General features: G+C 44.5%; 1 protein-coding gene across 4 annotated transcripts in view; it reads right to left on the bottom strand.

The window, feature by feature from the left end:
• The window catches only part of SPEN (spen family transcriptional repressor), a 96635-nt gene extending 81446 nt beyond the window's left edge, over nt 1-15189 (bottom strand). For 3 of the 4 annotated variants that reach the window (XM_045063806.1, XM_045063807.1, XM_045063809.1), the window contains exon 1: nt 14823-15189. In XM_045063806.1, the coding sequence (XP_044919741.1) occupies nt 14823-14905 (83 nt within the window). In that variant the 5' untranslated portion in view covers nt 14906-15189. Of the gene's footprint in view, nt 1-14361; nt 14802-14822 lie in introns of those variants that run through there. The other variant, XM_013048691.2, reaches the window with a different exon arrangement.
• Nucleotides 15190-16401: the final 1212 nt, after the last annotated feature.

Genomic DNA, 16401 nt, shown 5'->3' with positions numbered 1-16401 from the left:
AGTTTAATTCTAACTATGGATGTGCCTGAAATTCCCGTCATTGAGAGAATTCAAGCTGACTAAAAGGAGCAACATTAGAAATATAAAGACTCCAAATTTCTAGAATAAGACTAGGAGTAAGAGGAGGAGAATGCAAAACTTAAAAACAACAAAAAATCCATGGGAAATAAAAAGCAGGTTTTTTTAAAAGATTTTATTTATTTATTTGACAGACAGAGATCACAAGTAGGCAGAGAGGCAGGCAGAGAGAGAGGAGGAAGCAGGCTCCCCGCTGAGCAGAGAGCCCGATGTCGGACTCGATCCCAGGACCCTGAGATCATGACCTGAGCCGAAGGCAGCGGCTTAACCCACTGAGCCACCCAGGCGCCCCCCAAAAAAAGCAGTTCTAACCACTAAGAGTACAATGAGTAAAAAAGAGGGGCAGGAATCAAGCTATTCACCTACCACTATCTTTGTTTCAATTTTCCAGTCCAAGTCTTTTGGTGATTTTAACTTTTTTACCTCAACATTTTTTTTCTTTTTAAAGATTTTATTTACTTATGACAAAGAGATAGCAAGAGAGGGAACACAAGCACGGGGGAGCTGGAAAGGGAGAAGCAGGCTGCCTGCTTAGCTCAATCCCAGGACCCTGGGATCATGACCAGAGCGGAAGGCAGACGCTTAACTGACTGAGCCACCCCGGTGCCCCTCACCTCAACCCTTTTATGTCAAAGCTAAAACTAGTACATAAATTAGATGCTACTATTCTATTCTTAACCTAATGGTTTGTTTAAACCAATGGTTCTTAACTTTTTCGTGCCCTGGACTGACAGTCTGGTGAAACCTATAAACCCTTCCTCAGAATAATATTAATAAAATAAAATGAACAAGATTACAAAGAAAAGCAATTATACTGAAATACAATTACCAAAATACTTTAACATGCTTCCACTCAGGGGCGCCTGGGTGGCTCAGATGATTAGGCATCTGCCTTTGGCTTGGGTCATGATCCCAGAGTCCTGAGATCAGCCCCTCGTTGTAGGGACTCCCTGATTGGCAGGGAGCCTGCTTCTCCCTCTCCCTCTACTGTTCCCCCGGATTGTGCTCTCTTGCCCTGCCAAATAAATAAATAAAATCTTAAGAAAAAAAAAAACAAAGGACAAAAGGTGATATTAACATACATCATAGAGAAAAAGAATTTTTTCTTTTTTCTTTTCTTTTTTCAGAGAGGGCATAGGGAGGGACAGAGGGAGAGAAAGAATCCCAAGCAGGCTCCAAACCCAGCCGGCAGCCCAACTTGGGGCTCTTATCTTATGGCCCTAAGATCATGACCTGAGCCAAAATAGTCAGATACCTGACTGACTGAGCTACCCAAATGCCCCATGGACAAGAATGTTACCAACAAAATTCACACAGTGAGAAACCCCATAGAACAATCAACCTGGTTTGCAACAAATTAAGTTGTAAGGAGAGAGGGAGATTAAAATCTATAGATTAAGAGACTTCAATAGCCAAAATGTTCATCAATAAGTAAATAAACAAACTGTAGTATCTCGACTAGGGTGGTGGTGGTGGTGGTGGTGGTGGTTTGGTTACAAGATGCCTACATTTCTCAAAATTCAACAAACTTCACACTTAAAATAAGTACATTTTATTGAATGCAAATTAAACCTCAATAATTCTTTTTTAAAATTTACTAGGGCTTTAACTCACAACCCAATACCAGTCTCATGCTCTACCAAAGCCAGCCAGGTGCCCTCCCCCCAACTTTTATTTTTAAGTTTTTCAATAAAATTTTTAAAGAATTACATATCACCAATTATAATTGGTATACCTTAAATAGAGCCCGAGTTTTTAAAAAAACATTCTTAAGCAAAATAAGTCAATCAGAGAAAGACAATATCATATGATCTCCCTGATATGAGAAAGTGGAGACGCAACATGAGGGGGTTAAGGGCGTAGGAGAAGAATAAATGAAACAAGATGGGATTAGGAGGGAGACAAACCATAAGTGACTCTTAATCTCACAAAACAAAATGAGGGTTGCTGGGGGGAGGGGGGTTGGGAAAGGGGGTGGGGTTACGAACATTGGAGAGGGTATATGCTATGGTGAGTGCTGTGAAGTGTGTAAACCTGGCGATTCACAGACCTGTACCCCTGAGGATAAAAATACATTATATGTTTATTAAAAATAAATAAATAAAAATTTTAAAAAAACATTCTTCAAACACACACACAAAAACACACAAAATCAATTACAAACTTGAATCCTATATGAAATAGGAATATATCTCTTTAAACAATCCTTATCTTCTAGATATAAATACTGAAATATTTATGGATAAAATGTCTGGAATCTACTTCAAAATATTACAAACTGTACAAACTCCAGCATTCCAGGGCTTGTGCTAAAGAATAAGGGTCTTTTTTTTTTTTTTAAGATTATTTATTTGACACAGAGAAAGATCACAAGTAGGCAGAGACACAGGCAGAGAGAGAGGAAGGGAAGCAGGCTCCCTGCTGAGCAGAGAGCCCGATGCAGGGCTAGATCCCAGAAACCTAGGATCATGACCTGAGCTGAAGGCAGAGGCTTTAACCCACTGAGCCACCCAGGCACCCCAAGAATAAGGGTCTTAACTCATTAAGGAACCTGTTGGATACGGACCAAGAATATATACAGGAAGGAGAAAAAAAAGTTGAGTGCAGCCACTTTGGAAAATAGTATAGAGATTCCTCAAAACTTTAAAAATAGAATTACCATATGATCCAGCAATTCACTTCTGGGTATTTATCCAGAGAAAGTGAAAACACTAACATGAGAAGATAATGCGCACCCCATGTTCACTGCAGCATAATTTCTAACAGCCAAGACATGGAAACAACCTAACTGTCCAGGGACTGAAGAACAGGTAAAGAAGATGTGTATATACACAATGGAGTACTAAACAGCCATAAAAAAAAGAAGTCTTGCTATTTGAGACAACATGGATGGACCTTAAGAGCATTATACTAAATGAAGTCAGAGAAAGACAAATATATGATCTCATTCTGTGTAAAATCTTAAAAACAAAACCCATAAGCTCACAGATACAGAGAAAAGATGGGGGGGCAGTGAGTAGAAGGGTGAAATGAGTGAGAGAAAGGGGGTCAAAAGGTACAAACTTCTAGTTAGACACCAGTCACAGGGATGTAATGTGCCGCATAGTGATGATCAATACTGTATTACTTACCTGAAAGTTGCTAAGAAAGTAAATTTTAAAAGTCCTCAACACAGGGGCACCTGGCTGGCTCAGTAGGTGGAACATGAGACTCTTGATCTTAGGGTTCTAAGTTCAAGCCCTAGACTGTGTGTAGAGATTACTTAAAAAATTAAATCTTGGGATGTCCAACTGGCACAGTAGGTTATGCACCTGCCTTAGGTTCAGGTCATGATCCCAGGGCACTGGGATCGAGCCCCGAGTCAGACTCCCTGCTCGACAGGGAGTTTGCTTCTCCTTCTCCCCCTGCTCCTGCTCTCTCTCAAATAAATTAAATCTTTAAAAAAAAAAAGGGGGGGTGGCAGCTGGGTGGCTCAGTGGGTTAAGCCTCTGCCTTCAGCTCAGGTCATGATCTTGGGGTCCTGGGATCGAGTTCCGCATCGGGCTCTCTGCTTGGCGGGGAGCCTGCTTCCCCCCGCCTCTCTCTGCCTCCCTCTCTGCCTACTTGTGATCTCTCTCTCTCTCTCTCTCTGTCAAATAAATAACATCTTTAAAAAAAATTAAAAAGTCCTCTTCACAAGAAAAAAAAATTGGGGGCACCCAGGTGGCTAAGTCAGTTAAATGTCTACCTTCAGCACAGGTCATGGTCCCAGCATCCCAGAATCAGGCTCCCTATTCAGCGGGAAGTCTGCTTCTCCCTCTCCCTCTGCACCTCCCCCCACTCATGCTCTCTAATAGATAAAATATTTTTTTAAAAAAATAAATAATAAGGGCGCCTGGGTGGCTCAGTGGGTTAAGCCTCTGCCTTCAGCTCAGGTCATGGTCTCAGGGTTCTGGGATAGAGGCCTGCGTTGGGCTCTCTGCTCAGCGAGGAGCCTGCTTCCCCCTCCCTCTCTGCCTGCCTCTCTGCCTGCTTGTGATCTCTCTCTCTCTCTCTCTCTCTCTCTCTCTCTGTGTCAAATAAATAAATAAAATCTTTAAAAAATAAAATAAAATAATAAAAGAACAAGAAAAACATTTTTTTTAAGATTTTATTATTTATTTGACAGAGATCACAAGGAGGCAGAGAGGCAGGCAGAGAGAGGGGGAAGCAGGCTCCCGGCTGAGCACAGAGCCCAACACGGGGCTGGATCCCAGAATCCTGGGATCACGACCCGAGCTGAAGGCAGAGGTCTTAACCCACTGAGCCACCCAGGCGCCCCAGAAAAACATTTTTGTAACAACGTATAGTGACAGGTGTTAAGTAGACTTACATGGTGGCCATACTGAAATATATACAAATATCAGATTATGTTATATAACATTATTAGTTTCAAGTATACACCAATTATAACTCATTTATTTTTTAAAGTTAAGGTCAGTAAGGTTTGGGGGAAGGTAGGGCAAAGGTAAAATTTTGCTGAGATACCAAAGTGAGTGACTGACAACCAAATAAATAAATGAAGCAATGATGATTCCCAGTATTATTCCTAAGAAACAAACTTCTTTCTAACTATCTCCTCTTCTGTGTGACTCAGCATATAATAAAGCTCAGACAGATCCAGTGATTATACTCATGTCACCAAGTCAGTGTTGGCTTAGAACCAAAACTACAATTTTAAGAATCATCAGGTAGCTCTGTATCTGATTTTGTTTTGTTTTGTTTTCATTTTTATTTCTTTGACAGTGAGAGGGCACAAGTAGGGGGAGCCGCAGGCAGAGGGAGAAGCAGGCCCCCCGCTTAGCAGGGAGCCTGACGTGGGACTCAATCCAAGATCCTAGGATCATGACCTGGGCTGAAGACAGACACTCAACCAACTGAGCCACCCAGGCACTCCATATCTGCTTTAAACCGAGACAGGTGAATGTATTCATCCATTAAACTATCTCCTAGGAGAGGAAAATATTGAAAAAACTTGCAAAAAATGCAAGTCACTTCCAGTCCCATCTTCCTTTCCTGTTCCTCACCCTCAAATGTTGGTTTCCAAAGAAAGTAGTTGAGAGGAAGGGAATGAGAAACAGAGGCAGCAAGGTGTCGGAGGTGGGGGAAGTAGAGTGGTGTAGAGCTACTTCTTAGTGTAGAGCTACGCTAAGAAGAGAACTGATTGGGCAAAGAGAACTGACTGAGCAAAGATAGTGAGAATAGCAGTAGTCAGGTTTCTCACTAAGAAAAAAATTTACAAATATAAAAATGCAGTGATTATGGGGCGCCTGGGTGGCTCGGTCGTTAAGCATCTGCCTTCAGCTCAGGTCATGATCCCAGAGTCCTAGGATCAAGCCCCTCAACAGGCTCCCTGCTCAGCAGGAAGCCTGCTTCTCTCTCTCCCTCTCCCTCTCCCCCTGCTTGTGTTCGCTCTCTCAAGGTCTTTCTGTCAAATAAATGAAATAAAATCCTTAAAAATATACGTATTTTTAAAACTGGAGAGGTTAGAAAAAATCTTCAGGTATTGGAACATAAGTGAACTTTTTTAAAAATGGGACACAGCGGTACAGATAATGTGTATATATGGAAAAAAATATATATATATATATCTCATAGTTAGGTACCCACATGACACACATTTTCTTAGCTCTGTAGGAATGGGTACACTGAGCATCCAGGTGTTAGTTTCTAAATACTATCCTACACTAAAAGGAACTAGAATTTCTTGGAGAAATGACTGATTATAGGACAAGGAAAGTACATGATAAGCCTTTGTTATGCCTGAAATAAAGAAATGCTTAAACAGTGATGGAGAGATATCAAAAGGACACAACAGCCAGTTTGAAAGAGCTCCAAGTGGCCAAACCTAGGACAATTTGGGTATCAAATAATCCCTGGACCAAAGCTCACTGAAAAAAGTAGAAATCGTAAGTATTCTACACATACACAGAAAGCTCCTACCTACAGGAAACTAAATATAGAAGGAATCACAACACTATACTTACCGGCAAGAGTTAGCACTGTTAAAGCTGGTGACTGTAGGCTTGATAAAAGAAGAAAGACTATAATATTAAGATATCTCCCCATAAAATGCTAATCAAATACAAAGGGGAAAATAGTAAAGATTTAACCTGACTAGGTGAGCAGTTAAACTAGTATCACCAGTTGTGGAACAGATCCATACTGTCTGCCTCCTTATATGCTACTCTTGAGAAGAGCAAAGAATCACTTCTGTGGTATTCTTGCCAAGATGCATGCTCTGATCTGGTCATGAGGTAATACTGGACAGATTCAACTGGAGGGTTTATCCTGCAGAAGCAAAGGCCTATCCTTTTTAAGATTTTATTTATTCAGTTGAGAGAGAGAGCACGTGCGAGTGAGCAAGCATGAGCAGGGGAGGGGCAGAGGGGGAAGCGGACAACCATTGAGCAGGGAGCCCGACACTGGGCTCAAACCCAGGACCCTGGGATCATGAACCCCACTGAATGCACATGCTTAACTGACTGAGCCACCCAGGTTCCCCAAAAGACCTGTGCTTTGTAAGACTACCAGGCACATGAGAATTAGCATAAGACTGAGAAAGTATTCAGAATGATGAGACACAGCCACCAACAGCAACACATGACCAAGCTCCTGGACGGAAAATGGAACACTGTGGGGATGGCTGGCATCGGGTGAATGGGGTCTGTGGACTGGGCAGTAGGATGGCACCAATACGGACTTCCTGATTGGGAAGACAATGAGGTGCCATGCAAGAGTGTCAACAACTGAGGAATCTGGATGAAGGGAATGTGGGAATTCTTTGTACCATTCATGAACTATATTTCAAAATAAATTTTAAATGAGAAAAATATTACTGGCAAGAAAGAACTGGGTCTAAACGTGGTCAGACACTCATTCTGGCATATCAAATACCATTTTATCTTCCCTTTTATTTTTTTAAACTAAGAAGAGTTAGTGTTTGGGTTTTTGTTTTTTTAAGATTTTATTTATTGGGGGCGCCTAGGTTGCTCAGTGGGTTAAAGCCTCTGCCTTTGGCTCAGGTCATGATCCCAGGGTCCTGGGATAGAGTCTCACGTGGGGCTCCCAGCTCGGCAAGAAGCTTGCTTCTCCCTGCCTGCTTCTCCCTCTCCCACTCGCCCTGCTTATGTTCCGTCTCTCACTGTTTCTCTCCGTCAAATAAATAAATAAAATCTTTTTTTTATGTCTATTTATCTATTTATTTGACAGAGAGAGAGAGAGAGAGAGAGAGAGGGAGAACAAGTAGGCAGAGCAGCAGGCAGAGAGAAAGGGAGAACCAGGCCCTCCGCTGAGCAGGGAGCCCAATGTGGGGCTCGATCCTAAAGCCCTGAAATCATGACCTGAGCCAAAGGCAGCTGCTTTAACTGTCTGAGCCACATAGGTGCCCCACAATACCATCTTTTCAAAGAGGCCTTACTCATTCCTCCCTCCCCCATGACTCTCTATTCCCTCCTTTGCTTTAATTTTCTTCATAAATCAAGACAGGCCACAATTGATAGTTGTTTGGGCTAAATGCTGGGTACACAGGATTTACTTACTATTTTTCTCTTTTTATATGTGTCCAAAATTCTCCAAAGTATAATTTTTAAACTATAAAACAGTAATACATATGCATCTTTATTAATACATTAAAGTATCTAGCAGCAAGTCTAACAGCTACTTTAGTTTCTAAGTTGTGATGAGCATGAATTATTTACAAACATGGAAATGAGGAAGTCAGAATCCTCTGCAGGGTGCCTGGGTGGCTCAGTCCACCAAGCCTCTGACTTCTGCTGTCATGATCTTGGGGTCCTGGGACCAAGTCCTGCAATGAGCCACTCCTTGGGCTCTGTGCTCAGTGGGGATCTGCTTGTCCCTCACCCTCTCCCTCTGCCCTCCACCCCCAACCTCATGTGCATGCACTCTCTCAAATAAATAAAATCCTAAAAAAACTTAAAAAAAAAAAAAAAAAAGAAAAACCCCAAGGCGATTTTTAAGAAATCTTGAATACAAAAGAGCCTTTACTACAGTGTAACAGCGTTGTTTTTAAAAATTAATGCTTGAGGGGCGCCTGGGTGGCTCAGTGGGTTAAGCCGCTGCCTTCGGCTCAGGTCATGATCTCAGGGTCCTGGGATCGAGTCCCGCATCGGGCTCTCTGCTCAGCAGGGGGCCTGCTTCCTTCTCTCTCTCTCTGCCTGCCTCTCAGTGTACTTGTAATTTCTCTCTGTCAAATAAATAAATAAAATCTTTAAAAAAAAAAAAATTAATGCTTGAGACAAAAAAATTTACCACCTACCAACTTAATGATGACACAAATCACTGCATGCCAGATGTCATTTTGTAAAATACAAAAAAAATTTTTTTAATACAAAAATGTTTTAAAAGATTTACTTATCTGAGAGACAGCGAAAACACGCACATGCTTGTGTGCACTCAGGAACAGGGACAGGGACAGAGGGAAAGAATCTCAAGCAGACTCGGCTGAGCAGAGAGCTGAAGGTAGGGGCTCAATCTCACAATCCTGAGCCGAAACCAAGAGTCTGAGAGGCCTAACCATCTGAGCCACCCAGGTGCCCCTGAAATACAAAATGTTTAAAAAGAATACAAATGTCCTAGTTTTTGAATGAAAGGAATAAAATAAGGTGAAGGTTAAAAAAATCAATTTTAAGAATTTATAAATGTGTATATATATATGTATTATGTTATATATATTATATATACATAAAACTACAAATGCATTACACACACAAGTTCATATACCGCATGTAAACATGATAGGAATGTAACCATCAAAGTCTATACAAGGTACACTCAGAAAATCGCCATTCCATTTGTCCAAATTCTCAAGTAAGCCAAAGTCTGCACTTAACAAAGACATATATTACCCTAGAGGTTTGGTATGCTGGACTAAAAAATCTAGCACCAAAACAAGCAATAGGACAAACAACTGTGTTTCCCATTTGAATTTTCCCACAAATACTCCTTAAATGTAAGAACTGGAGTGGTTCCTTACATAATAAAAACCTTTATGCTAAATTTCAGTTTATCTCTATATTCAAAATGAACTCCTAAGTAATTAAATCCAAGAATTCACTAAATTTAGTTAGCATTTTACAGAGACATTTCTTTGTGGGTTTCAGATGTTTACAATTTTCAACCTGGCAGATACAGACGCGGGGGGGGGGGGTCTGAATACTGTAATACTGTACAATTGTATCAAGAACATCTCTTCACAGCAAAGCGTATTTCTGCACAGCAAAAACAGGTAGAATACAAAAATTATATGGTTTCTAATAAAACGATTAAACATCCTAACTGGTTTCCACAACAGAGTATGCTATTTACCTTTCTTTTCTTTTTTAAAGATTTTATTTGACACAGAGAGATAGAGAGGGAACACAAGCAGGGGGAGTGGGAGAGGGAGAAGGAGGCTTCTCACAGAGGAGAGAGCCCAAGGCAGGGTCGATACCAAAACCCCAGGATCATGACCGGAGATGAAAGCAGACTCTTTTTTTTTTTTAACTTTTTTTTTAAGATTTTATTTATTTATTTGACAGAGAGTGATCACAAGCAGGCAGAGAGGCAGGCAGAGAGAGAGGAGGAAGAAGGCTCCCTGCTGAGCAGAGAGCCCAATGTGAGGCTGGATCCCAGGACCCTGAGATCATGACCTGAGCCGAAGGCAGAGAGGCTTAACCCACTGAGTCACCCAGGCGCCCCTGAAAGCAGACTCTTAACTGAGCCACCTGGGCACCCCCAGAGTATTCGATTTTCACTCAAAACATGAGTAGCTCTAAGGCAAATAATAATAATAATAATAATAATAATAATAAATTAAGTAAAGATAGCAGTAAACTTTAGAAATTTAACTATAAAAAAGTATTACTTTATTTTGTCTCCTTGTTCAGCAGGCTAATATAGGTCTGTTTCAAGGGCTTGAACATTTATTACAAAGCATCCAATAAGGAAATTCAGGAGCCCAATTTTAATAACAATATATATACTAAAGGTATTTGCAGACCACAATGCTTACATTAAATAATGTGGACTAGTTAACTACAGCTCAAACACCACAGATTCTTATAAGTAAAAACAGAAATATATCATCTCCAATTGTATATACTAGTTCTCACAAACTATTTCAAACTTTTTTTTTTTAATTTTTATTTTAAGATTTTATTTATTTAGGGGAGCCTGGGTGGCTCAGTGGGTTAAAAGCCTCTGCTCAGATAACGGTCCCAGGGTCCTGAAATTGAGCCCCACATCGGGCTCTCTGCTCAGTAGGGAGCCAGCTTCCCCTCTCTCTCTGCCAGCCTCTCTGCCTACTTGTGATCTCTCTGTCAAATAAATAAATAAAATCTTAAAAAAAAAAAAGATTTTATTTATTTGACAGAGACATAGCGAGAGAGGGAACACAGGGGGAGTGCAAGAGGGAGATGCAGGCTTCCCGCTGAGCAGGGAGCCCTATATAAGGCTAGATCCCAGGACCCCAGGATCATGACCTGAGCCAAAGGCAAACGCTTAACGACTGAGCCACCCAGGTGCCCAGGTGCCCCTCAAACTTTTTTTTAAAAAAGCAATCAAGACGGTGCCCTCCACCAGTCAAACATCACCAATCTTCCTGGCACCTATTTTCCCCCCAATCTGCCAGAGGCATCCTCCTTAGGAAATAAAATACAGTATTTCAAGCATTCTGTATTAATTTTTAATGCTATTTATCACAATAACTGAATTTTATTTTTTAAATGTACAAAAGCCCGACACAAAAATATCAAAATTATAACATTCAAAACCAGAGCTGTTTCTACATAGAACTGGCTGGGCTCTAAAAAAGAAACGATGTAGCAATGATGTAAGGCTAGGGTGAGTCAAATTTGTTTGAAGTCTAAAAATACCTCCAGTTATAGAATACTAAAGACAAGGAAATTCTTCCACTATATTTTTACTGTGTCCCCAAAGTAAAGATATCCAAATACATGTAACATGTATTCCAGCTATTTTAACTCAGAAAACCATTGTAATATTTAAAATTAGCAAAGCCAAAAATACATTTTTAAATGGGTCTCATTCTTTGACAGAATTTTTACATAAGCTGCTACCTTGCTCTACCTCTGCACAATCTTTAACGTCTTCTCTAAAACTGGGGATGGATGGGAAGAACCTGAAAATGTGATTTACTTAAAACAGGCAAATAAAATAGAGAATTTTATATTCTTTAAAGGGCTCTATTCGTTCGCTCATTCTAATTCAGGGAATCATCTTTGCACACACCTCTCTCTCTTACAACTAAAAGACAGCAACCAATTGTTGTGTAACTCCTCCCTTCCCCCTTCAACCCAGCTAACATACAAAGGAAAGGACTTTCTCTATTGTGCAAATTCAGTCCCTGCAACAGATCTTTGTTAACTAAAATCTGATTCAGAAATAGTCCTCATTTAATTTTTTTCAGCGGTATATTAAAAGCTGTAAAGAAAATGAACACAACAAATATATTCTATTGCAAGAAGGTAAAGCCAAATTTTGAAAATGCTCTGATTATATTTTAAAGACTGGGTCTTTCTTTAGTTCGAACGGGAAAAAAGCCTTTATCAGCATCCTTCCCTCAATCTATTTTCCACCAAAAATACTGACCATTGTAAATAATAAAAATAATACACTGTAAATAATACAAAAAAGATCTGGTTCCGACCCCTCCCCCAAACACACACAAAAGTGCCCTCTAAGCTGCCCTGCTTCCAAAACTGGTTTAATCTTTAAAAAACAAAAACAAAACCCCAAACACTTACTATAATAGCCTAATCAGTGTTACAAGAATAATTCTGAAAACGTTTTATGTAATATATTCCCAATATACACCTCTTACTCCTGTAAAACAGTTATTAGTTAATGTTGTAATTAGCAAGGGAAAAGGGTAAAAGCTGGTAAAAGGTATTAGAGAGTTTCTCTCATCTTGAGTTCTAGAAAACACTAGAAGTGTATATCCTTACATTTTCTTACACAGCTATCATTCCGGTACAACTATCTTTTTATTTTTATCCCTTTCACTTAAATTACTCAAATTTCGCCTTCCCCTAGTAGCAATCACACATTTTACAAAACATTTTCTACAATAGGGATAAAAGGCTTTGAATTCCTCCAAACAGGGTCCATTTAACTCCACAGCTGGAAAAGCAAAAACATTTCTTATACATATGTAAGAATAAACAAGAAACCATAAATAGAGATTACCTGTCCCGGGGATTGGGTGGGAAGTGGGGGATGGGAACTGGGAATCCCGAGGTCAGGGGTGAAGGGGAGATTTTTCTCTGTGAACCCTTCACACTCTTTAAACCCATAAGAATGCACTGCCTTTTCAAAGAGCTAAGGACGTTTGTCTAAATTTTTTTTAAAATCGCTTTTAACATAAAGGAGTGTCATGGACACACGGTCTGCTTAGTTTTAACAGAATCTGCTTTTGGTAGCATCTGCTTGTGCTCTGCAATAGGTGAGGTACCCCTTTAAACGCAGTGTGCCCGCTAAGCCCTGTTTAATACAGTAACGTTCCTCCAGACCTCCGCTTTCGAAGGCAGCTCGCATCCTCCGCCCCCTCCTCCCTCTGTGCATTCTGAGAGCTGCTGCTGATTCCCACATAAAGTGGGTCCTGGCCGCCATTTTAGAAAGTCATTCACACAAGCCGGACCGCAGCCCCATCCACTTAAAAATCTCCCAAACCTCCCGCGGACGATCTCCTCTTCCCATTCCCTCTCCCCTCATCTTGAGAGGAGTCAAACTCCCTGCAAGAGGTATGCAATGTCTCTGGAATGTGCATAATGCGAAGTGACACGTCTGGCCACAGAACACTGAGGAGCAACGCGAATGCTGCAATGCACGTGTTTGCACGTCGGTACAGCCGAATTTCCCAGAGACCTACAGAGAAAGTCCACAGGAGTTCAAAGTGAGCACACCTAAAGTGGCTTTTCCACTCCGATAATCTGCGTCTACAGGACTTTCCCACCAAAGCACAGAAGACGGTAGGGCGGTGGGTGGAGGTAAAGGGTGGAGTCGCGCCAGGGAGGGAAAAGTTCCCATCTGCTTCCCCACTGAGCCCGGGGTCTCGCTCCCCTTTACCACCGGGGTAGAGGTGAGCTTTTGCTCCCTGCCTGCCCTTGCCTAGTTTCTCAGCACAACGTAGTAAACACCGGGAGAGTCCCTGGAAGCGCGCCTCCCCCAGCCCTGCCGAGGACAGCCTGAGCAGGTTATGAATGGCCTCACTATTGCCGGCTCCTTTTCACACGCGGTCACGCGCAGACGCGCGCTCCAGCGGTGAAGATTTAATACCCCAGTAACAGCAACCACCAACAGAATCAATGATCCTCCATTTAGAAGACGGAGTGGATCCAGCTCTGCTGCCTCTGCTTCCATTTCCCTATCCAAGCTGCTCAGGAGCAAGCGACGCAATCTGTTTTTCCCATGGTGACTCACTAATAAGGGCGCTCCATAATTTCCTCCACTCACTAGATAGTAAGAGGAATTAGGGAGTAAACCGAACTGAAGATCGTTCCGGGTCTGGAATATCGCAAGGAACGGTAATTTTCGAGGACGAGCGCGGATCTGCTACAGTCCTCCTCATTCTGCACCAAGCTTAAGCACAGCGTCACTTTCAGGATGTTCCAGCGAGGACGCTACCCGTCACGGTACGCATACGTTCCACAAAGAAAGCAGGCGCTTGAATGCTACCGTAGCAGAGGTACCAAAACAACAGTGAACCCCCCGTCTCACCGAAAAAAAATATATATTCTGGGAAGTTAAAAAAAAAAAAAAAAAACTACATCTCCTGATCTTAAAAGACGTCGTGCATTCTTCCAACGACCGGTTCAAGAACTCTGGGCGGGAGGGAATCACCGTTCTTTCAAAGGCGGCCCCTCAGCGCTAACCCCGCGCGGCCGCGGAGGTAGCGATCCCGAGGCTCTCGGGCTCCGGCGCCCGCTGGGCACCGTCCTACCCGCCGTGGGGCTTCCAGTGAAAGCCCTCGGTCCTCACCCCCGTCCTCACCCAAGGACCCCAGAGGGCTGAGGCGGCCTGGAAGGCGAAAGAGCCGAAACAAGCGCACCAACTTATTTTCAGACACCATACTCGCTAGCCAACCCCGAAAAAATAAGAATTAAAAAAAAAAAAAAAAACACAAAAACCCACAGGAGAAATGTGAGCTTGCCATTTCCCTGTAGTTTCTAGGTCTGTAAGCCGTTCGGGAGAGGTGCCCAGAACCTCGCAGCTGCCCCGGTTCCGAGCTGCTCCTACACCACCTACCGAGCCGTGTGTCTGGGTGAAGCCTCTCATGTCGCACAAACCCCTCTCCCGGCTAGACATTTCCAAGCGTCGGCAGGGCGAGGAGCGGGACTTGCGGCGGGACTCCGGAGTTGGCCGCGCCGGGACGGGGGTCCGGGGCGGCGGCGCGCAAGGACGCGACCCTACTCCTGCCCCGCCGGCTGGCGGGCGCCCTCCGGGCGCCGGTTCCGCGGAGGCCGAGCGACAGCCTCCTCCTCGCTGGGGCGGGAGAGGGCGGCAGCCGGACCGCTCCGCCGAGGCCCGAGGCCCAACGCCGCGACGCGGGCCGAGCGGCGGCCAGACAACCGCGCGCCCCCCGCACCAGTCCGCGGCTCTGGCCCGGGTCCCCTCAGCAGTTCCGCGCACGGGGAGGGGCCGGCAACGGGTCGGGCGGGCAGCAGCGCCCGAAGGGAGAGCGCGGCCCCGGGCCGCGTGTCACTCACCGTTTGAAATGCTCGATGATCTTCTCTTCCCGCACGTTCTCCGGTAAGTTGCCCACCCAGAGGTGCCTGGTTTCCCGGACCATGCTGGGCGGTGTGCCGGCGACCGCTGGTGCGGGTTCTCCCTCGCCGGCTTCGTACGAGCCCGTCAGCGCCGGGAGGCGGGCGCCGAGGCGGCGGCGGCGGCGGCTGCGGCGGTGGCGTCGGCAGCGGCGGCGGCTCCTCCGGCTCCCCCCCGTGCAGAGACCATCCCTCTCCCCCAGGTTCTGACTCTCGGGCCTCGCAGCTCCGCTCTGCCGCCACCACACACCCGAAGCCGACCCTCGCGCTCCGGCGGCGCATGCGCCCGGGCGGCGGCGGGCGGGGGAGCGGGGAGGAGGGGCGAGCGGGACCCGGGCGGCAGCGACTACGACGGAGCTGGCGCTGTGGCAGCCGGACGCTTCCCACCGGTGCGCGCGGCCCGCCTCCCTCGCCGCGGGCACGCGCGCGTCCGCCCGCCCGCCGAGGCTGAAACGCCGAGTTCCTCCCAGCCGGCGCGCAGGCGCGCGGGGGAGGGAGGAACGCGGGGCTTGAAAGGAACGCTCGCGCGCCCGATCCTGATGCGCAGGCGCGCAGGCACGCAGGGAGTGGGCCGCGGGGCGGGCGCTCGGTCAGACCTGGGGCGCTGAGCTTCCAGGGACCGGGACGGTCTCCAGCCCCTCCAACAGGGGTCCCAGGCGCGGGCCTAGAGGAACAAAAGAGAGAAAGGGAGTTGGTTTTGATAGCCCCGCGTGTCAGAGCGGCTGCCGGTGCCTCTCCCCGGAGAAGCCAGGACTCCTGACCCTACTCACCCTTCGGCCAGGAGCTGGCCGTTTCCGGGCACCAGGATCCCCGCCTGCTTGGGAAAGTGTCAGAACAAGGCCGCCCTTCTCACTGCCAAGCGAAGCAATGACGGGATCAGAAGCCCATCCCTCTCAAGAATAATTAGCCCTAACGTAAAGCAACTATTTTATATAGGATCTTACGAAATGTTTTGCAAGATACGTTACGGTATATCAGGAATAGAACTGAAAGAAGACGGCTACATGTCTAATATTGTTAAAAGGATTTATATAAAGGACTTACTGTAATTAATATTTAAGCATAGGAACGGATCAGACCTCTGGCCTTTCCAGGCCTAGCGACCTTTAAAGACCATAGCTGAACTTTCATATAAAGGCCAGTTTACAGAACCCCAGAGAAAACCGACAAAATTAAGGCAAACTGTATTGAGTCCAGAAAAATGGAATCGTTTAGAACGGTCAGCAACTCAATTTTCCATTTTTTTAATCTGCAGAAATAAAATATCAAAGGTGCGGTACTTCAAGTACACACCAGATTTTAAATATTTGGTCTTATTAACGGTCTCCTTAAATACAGCCGATTTATCACCAGACTATATTGTGAACTGGAAAATATGGTCACCATGATCACTGGCACTAATACCTGGAGTCACTTGTGCACAGCAGTTTCTTTTGTTCCACAGACAGTAATGCTCCAAGTGGTTTTTTACTTTGTTACCATATAATGTGACATAAGCTAATTAATTATTGTGTCTGGCTGA

This window comes from Mustela putorius, unplaced genomic scaffold (assembly GCF_011764305.1).
Source record: "Mustela putorius furo isolate JIRA1106 unplaced genomic scaffold, ASM1176430v1.1 tig00003853_pilon_pilon_pilon, whole genome shotgun sequence".
In the NCBI taxonomy this organism is placed as follows: domain Eukaryota; kingdom Metazoa; phylum Chordata; class Mammalia; order Carnivora; family Mustelidae; genus Mustela; species Mustela putorius.
The sequence above is the reverse complement of the archived record's forward strand: the minus strand, read 5'-3'. Positions and strand labels throughout refer to the sequence as shown.